Source organism: Herpailurus yagouaroundi, unplaced genomic scaffold, assembly GCF_014898765.1.
Source record: "Herpailurus yagouaroundi ecotype Mexico unplaced genomic scaffold, PumYag 208, whole genome shotgun sequence".
NCBI classification, from domain to species: Eukaryota; Metazoa; Chordata; class Mammalia; order Carnivora; family Felidae; genus Herpailurus; species Herpailurus yagouaroundi.
Genome location: NW_024412439.1, coordinates 8,682,631 through 8,689,985, shown reverse-complemented (window position 1 = coordinate 8,689,985; position 7,355 = coordinate 8,682,631). Strand labels below are relative to the sequence as shown.

Sequence of the window (7,355 nt, the reverse complement as noted above, 5' to 3'; positions counted from 1 at the left end):
TTCGAGCCCCGCGTCGGGCTCTGGGCTGATGGCTCAGAGCCTGGAGCCTGTTTTCGATTCTGTGTCTCCCTCTCTCTCTGCCCCTCCCCCATTCATGCTCTGTCTCTCTCTGTCCCAAAAATAAATAAACGTTGAAAAAAAAATTAAAAAAAAAAATAAAATAAATTTGACTTTCAGATAAACAATGGGTAACTTTGTAGTGTAAATACATCCCAGATAACGCATAGGGTATACGTATACTAAAAACAATCATTGTTTATCTGAAATTCAAACTAAACTGAGCGCCTTGCATTTTTTCTTACGTTTATTTATTTATTTTGAGAGACGGAGAAAGAGAGAGAGCATGAACGGGGGGGGGGGGGGGGCAGAGAGAGAGGGAGACACAGAATCCGAAACAGGCTCCAGGCTCCGAGCTGTCAGCACAGAGCCCAATGCGGGGCTCAAACCCATGAACCATGAGATCATGACCTGAGCCTAATTCGGACACTGAACTGACTGAGCCACCCAGGCACCCCCTACCTTGCATTTTTATTTGCTAAATCTGGTGGAGGAAGAAATCAAACTAGATGCAAAACTAGCACGGCTGGAATGAAGACTGACCGCCCATGTTTCAGCTCATTCAATCTTGCATTTTGCTTTGTCATAGCCTAAAGTTTGTGGAAGGATTAAAGAAAGAGAAAGGAAAAAGCCCAGCCTACTTGATTTGATTGGCAGTGGTGAGAATCGGCCGGGGCCACGGTTCTCAGACCGCTCCCTTTGGCGGGAGCTGAGGACACCCCTGTGTGGGACAAGCGCCTGATGCCTGGCTGCGTCTAAGGACAGAACAAACAGCTACAGTATACATGTGCACCTGTATATGTGCACACACTCAGACACGGGGATTTGCTACTTCTCGGATGCTCATGCTTGCACATGCATTTAGAAAAATGCCCCGGGTGGAGGGGGGCCTGGGGGGCTCAGTCTGTTAAGCATCTGACTCTTGATTTCAGCTCAGGTCATGATCTCACAGTTTGTGGGTTCAAGCCCCACATCGGGCTCTGAGCTGTGTCAAATCTTGCTTGGAATTCCCTTTCCTTCTTTCTCTGCCCCTCTCCTGCTCTCGTGTGCTCTCTCTCTCTCTCTCTCTCAAACCAAACTTAAAAAAATTCTTTTTTAATTTCCTTGGAAAGATGCTTTAAAAAAAATGCTAAGGGTAGCCTCCCTCTGGGGACAGGCACCCAGAGATGGGGGCTGGGTGGAGGTAAGACTTTTCATTATCATCCTTTTCTTTAAGTATGTGCATATATTACCCTTTGAAATAAACCTTTAAAACAACTGGAATACGCATTCACATAGAAAATGATTTAAGTTGTGGGGCACCTGGGTGGCTCAGTCGGTTAAACGTCTCTTGATCTCAGCTGAAGTTCAAGTTGATTGCGTTTTGCGAGTTCAAGCCCCGCATCGGGCTCTGCACCGTCAGCTTGGGATTCTCTTTCTCCCTCTCTCTCTGCCCCTCCCCCGCTTACACTCTGAATCTCTAAATAAATAAACATTAAAAAAAAAAAGAATTAAAAAAATAGGAGAAAGTGATGAGGTTGTGACACAGTTTCCCAGAAGGGCAGAGGAACGTCAGTGCCCGTGGCTCTCATGTACCTTGTTCACTGTTGTGGTCCCTACAATAGTATCTGGCACATGGTAGGCACTAAATCAGTATTTGTGAAAGGGGCGAGGGGCTGGTCCAGCCATCGTGTGATCTAAGCACAGAAGTTTAATTTCACACCTGCTAGAAAGAGGCAGTAAGGGAGCCGTGTGCACGGTGTTCAGGGCCACGTCCTTCAGCACGCCCCGCGGTCATTCACGAGACATAGCTGAAGCCTTGGGAGCGAATTTATCACCGACGGAGAGAGGAGGGCAAGGTGCTTTCCCCAGCGGGGGTGGGGGCACAGAGGGGCAGGGTGGAAACAGACTGATGGAGGTGGCCAGGGGAACGTGTGCCCTCGCGATCAAGGGACAGGAGCTTCCGGAAGGACAGATGGCCGACGGCATCCAAATACTCAGCCAAGACAGCCCTGTGGCTTTTCAAAGGACGGGATGTCTGTTAGTAGTTTTTCCGGGGGGTCGGGGGGTGGGAACGAGGTGCCTTGTATACAGAACACCCTTCTAGCATTTGCGGACACTGCCCCCCAAGGGCAGGCTTTGGTGGGAAAGTTCTTACCCCATGCCATTTCTTTTAAATTTTATAATTTTATTTTTTGTTAATGTTTATTTATTTTTGAGAGAGATAGAGTGCAAACGGGGAGGGGCAGAGAGAGGGAGACACAGAATCCAAAGCAGGATCCAGGCTCCGAACTGTCAGCCCAGAGCAGGGCTCGAGCTCACGGACTGAGATCATGACCTGAGCCGAAGTTGGATGCTTAACCGACTGAGCCACCCAGGCGCCCAGTCCCCCTATGCCGTTTCCCAGGTTGTCAGCCCTGCTCAGGGCTGAATAGTGACGGCTGCTAGACTTGGTGCCTCTGGGCCCTGACTTGGGTGACTACGGCGCTAAAGTGACCCTCTGGTTTTCTACTTTCTTGTCAGAATGCTGTTTCCAAGTACGGCTCTCAGTTCCAAGGCAATGCCCAGCACGACGCCCTGGAGTTCCTGCTCTGGCTTCTGGACCGTGTGCACGAGGACTTGGAAGTCTCCTCCCGAGGGCCCGGGTCCGAGAAGGTTGGCCACTCTTTCTTTTCTTCCTTTTTTTTTTTTAATTTTTTTTTAATGTTTTTATTTATTTTTGTGACAGAGAGAGACAGAGCATGAGCGGGGGAGGGGCAGAGAGAGAGAGGGAGACACAGAATCGGAAACAGGCTCCAGGCTCCGAGCCGTCAGCCCAGAGCCCGACGCGGGGCTCGAACTCACGGACCGCGAGATCGTGACCTGAGCCGAAGTCGGACGCTCAACCGACTGAGCCACCCAGGCGCCCCTCCTTTCATTTTAAAGTTCGCAAAATCTCGGGGCGCCTGGTTGGCTCAGTGTCCGACTCTTGGTTTCAGCTCAGGTCATGATCCCAGGGTCATGGGATCGAGCCCCACGTCAGGTTCTGCACTGAATGTGGAGCCCGGTTAAGATTCTTTTTCTCTCTCCAACATAAAATTAAAATTATGAAGTTTGAAACATCTCCTTTTTGTCTATATTCTGGGCATTAGTATGGCCGTCTGAGGCCCTGAATGCCGTTCCTTATTATTTTGAGAAGATACCGTTTTATGTCTATCACTGCTTCCTGGGTGATGTACCCCATAGAACAGGATTTCTCAACCTTTCTTCTCAAGACAGGATGGATGACTGCACGTGTACTCTTAGCATTCCCACATTTTAATGGAACCCCCAACCTTTGGGAGTAAGAAAGCACTAAATTGTTTCTAACAACCACAGTTTATATATATATGTAGAGAGAGAGATATCTATATATCTCTATCTCTATCTCTATCTCTATCTCTATCTCTATCTCTATCTCACAGTTGATTTATCAGCTGTATTCTCTGTAGGCTTTGCTGAATGAAGATTAATGATAGGTTCTGCTCTAATGGTCTTTTATTTCTCACTTAAGAAAGTCAAAGCAAGAGGGGGCACCTGGGTGGCTCAGTCAGTTAAGCCTCCGACTCTTGATTTCGGCTCAGGTCATGGTCTCATGGTCCGTGAGATCGAACCCCACACTGGGCTCTACCCTGGCAGCACAGAGCCTGCTTGGGATTCTCTCTCTCCTTCTCTCTCTCTCTGCCCCTCCTCTCCTCGTGCTTTGTCTCTCTCCTTCTCTCATAAATAAATAAATAAACATTAGGGGGGAAGAAAAGTCAAAGCAAGTGAGCAAAGTTCTTTTTTTTTTTTTTTTAATTTTTTTTTCAACGTATTTTTTATTTATTTTTGGGACAGAGAGAGACAGAGCATGAACAGGGGAGGAGCAGAGAGAGAGGGAGACACAGAATCGGAAACAGGCTCCAGGCTCCGAGCCATCAGCCCAGAGCCTGACGTGGGGCTCGAACTCACGGACCGCGAGATCGTGACCTGGCTGAAGTCGGACGCTTAACCGACTGCGCCACCCAGGCGCCCCAACGAAGTTCTTTTTTTTAATTTTTAAAAAATGTTTATTTTTGAGAGAGGGAGAGAGAGAGAGAGAGAGATTGAGAGCATAAGTGGGGGAGGGGCAGAGAGAGGGAAACACAGAATCCAAAGCAGCCTCCAGGCTTTGAACTGTCAGCACAGAGCCCAATGAGGGGTTGAAACCCACGAACCGTGAGATCATGACCTGAGCTGAAGTCGGACGCATAACCGACAGAGTCGCTCAGGCGCCCCAACAAAGTTATTTTAACAATGTCCATGAAGATATATGCTAACTAATTTGGATGTAAATTAAAAAAAAATAAAACTAATAATAATGAAAAAAAACCAATGTCTATGAAGAATCTGCTGTAATTTACAAAGGTTTCACAAGCTTTGGTAATTAATCAGGCACAGGTTGCTTGGGATGTGTCTCAACACTGATCCAGATGTGGTCACAAGAACTTTACTGGTTTTGTTTTAAGTTCCCATGCTTCTCATGAATCATTTAGAAAAAAATAATAACCCTGGAAGTGGGTCTTTCGGGCTGTCCCCTTCCCACCCCTTTGTTATTTGCTTGGAGCCCATCATATTAGAGTAATAGTGAAGGAATAGAGGTCACAGTCTTGTAGAATGAAAGTCTAGATGTCTAACACACTCCTGATGGCTATAGTTAATCATCCTGTCTCAAATACTGGAAATTTGCTAAGAGACTAGATTTCAGGGGCTCTCACCGCACACAGAAAGGTAACCAAGGAGACGGATATGTGAACTACTTGGACTATGGCATCGTTTTGCTATGTATGTATATACCAAGGCATCATGTTGTATACCTTAACTACTGTTAAAAAAAAATTTTTTTTAATGTTTGTTTATTGTTGAGAGAGAGAGAGAGAGCAGGGGAAGGGACAGAGAGACAGGGAGATATAGAATCTGAAGCAGGCTCTCGGCTGTCAGCACAGAGCCCAACGTGGGGCTCGAACTCATGAACCACGAGATCGTGATCTGAGCTGAAGTCAGATGCTTAACCAACTGAGCCACCCAGGCGCCCCATGTTCCTTTCTCTTTTAAGACAACGAGTTGGAACTTTAAGAAAAGGAGGGCATAACCATAGATGTCTCAAATAAGATTAGACTTATTTTAAGCAGTGTAATGTCATTAAAAGCTAAGAGTTTGTCAGAGCTGGAAAATCCGTCCCTTCTGCTCAGGACAACAGGTTGCCAAATACAGGGAACAAGGGAAGTAGTGATTGCACGGTGCCCCTCAGATCACGTCTTGGGTGCCTTATATACTGAGTAACGGGTTGTTGATGGAGTGCTGCTAGGATCATTATCTCCATCGCATGTACGAGTAAACCAAGAATCAGGTTGAGTAACCTTCCCAAAGCAACACAGCTGAAGAAGGGACAGAGTCAGGGTTCAAGTACAAGGGGGTCCAGCTTGAAAGCCTGTGTTCTTATCTTAACAAAAGCTACCCCAGCCACCCCTAAACACCTAAAGGAAAGCAAAAACATCACCACCGCAAAACCTAGGAGGACCACACACTCCAAAGTTATGGTGTTTTGGGGGATTGTGTTTCTGGGTTGTGGGATTATGGCTATTTATTCTTTTTATGCACAGTGATTTTCTGTTCATCTTATTAAGACCCTTTTAGTTGCAAGTGACAGGAATTTAACTGGATCCAACTTAAGGAAAGGGCATTTATTGGCTTTATAAATGCCAACAGTATGTTATAAACTTGTGATCCCAGGCTTGCACCTGCTTCAGGTAAGGCTAGATCCAGGGACTCAGATGATGTCACTGGGTCTTTGGCTCTCTATGCCTTGTGGGCTTCATTCTCAGACCAGCTGTGCTCATGTGATGGCAAGAGGGTCACGTAGTCTTTAGAGATTCAGAAAAACACTCAGGGAAGGATCTGATTGTCCCAGTGAGGTTCACATGTCCATTGCTGGGCAGGTGGCCCGCAGAATGGAATATTCTGATTGGACACGCCTGGGTTGTGAATAATTTGTTCCTTTCGTGCATCTAACTTGATGCCTTTCGTGCTTATTCCACTACTGACACATAAGAGACATTCACCAAACTGCTGAGTGGTTGAATCGGTTACGTAGGTGTCAGCCTCTACCGTTTGTAAGGGTGGCTCTGGTTTTATAGTGAATGAAGACTTAGGTTAAGGAAGTTGCCCAAGGTCACCTAACTTTTACTTGGGGGAAATAGAACGGAAACCGAGTTTGTTTCAAAGTGCACAGGATCTCTTTCCTTATCACGGTGTCTCGTTCCTCCTCAGTTCCCCAGCAGAGATGAGAGGACACTACAAGACCAGCTTCCTTCTGGCTGCACAGGGAAGGCGTCTTGTCCTGTGTCCCCCTCGCCACCGCTGCCCCCTCCCTGGCTGTGCCTGGTGGCTCGTCCTGCCTGGAAAGTCCAGGGCTAGCTAGACAGTTGCCTTTCAGTCTCCCTCTTCTGTCCTTTGATGGTTGGAAAAGGCACTGGGCTTAAGGGCGGAGAAGATCACAGAGAGGTTAAGTAACTTGCCCCAAGCCACACAGCAAGTACGTAGGAGAGTCAGCGTCCACATCTAGGAAATGTGACTCAGGGTTTGTCAACTTCTGCACTGGGGCCAGATAACTCTTTGCTGTGGGGGCTGCCCTGTGCGATATGCATTTGTAAGCATTCTCCTCCCCACAGGTCGTGACTCACAACCAAAGATGTCTCTAGATATTGCCACATGTGCCCCAGGGGTGGGGGGTCGGTGGGGTTAAAATCCTGAAATTTGCTCTCTCGGAAAATTGGGCTGCCTGTGGAGGCCCGGCTGGGGACGCTTGAAGGTCAGGAGCGAGCTGACACGAAACTTCCTTTTCCCTCTTGCAAGGAGAGGGCCAGAGCAATTCTTTTTTTCTTTTTGAGGTTATTTCTGTTTCAAGACCTGTGAAGGCCATAGAAGCTAGGTTTATTTGAAACTGGAATAGAAAACACAGGGACCGCTTTCTTCTCTGTCATCGGAATGATTCTCAAATCCGGCGAAAAGGGCTTATTTTTACCGTCCTGTAGACACTTTCGCACAGACCGTCTTTTGGCAATTCATTTTATAACACTTGCGCTCTTGCAGAATTAGGAACGGGACGGGGCAAGGAAAAGGCCCAAGAAGGTACCGTTTATTAAGCACCTACTATGCGCCCTGCAGGACACACACATCAGTTTTTCTATTTGAATGGCGGCATAGTGAGGTGAGGTGGATGTGTGACTCTTTTAGAGGTGGAATGAGGCTCAGAGAGATGCTCAGGGTCGCTTGGTTAGCAG

General features: G+C 47.2%; 1 protein-coding gene across 1 annotated transcript in view; it reads left to right on the top strand.

Annotated features, from left to right (window-relative positions):
• Window positions 1–2,535: 2,535 nt before the first annotated feature.
• The window catches only part of USP43 (ubiquitin specific peptidase 43), a gene marked incomplete at its 5' end in the record, with an annotated part of 57,493 nt that continues 52,673 nt past the window's right edge, over window positions 2,536–7,355 (top strand). Inside the window, one exon of the mRNA XM_040453210.1 lies at window positions 2,536–2,691. Within this exon, the coding sequence (XP_040309144.1) occupies window positions 2,536–2,691 (156 nt within the window). The remainder of the gene's footprint in view (window positions 2,692–7,355) is intronic.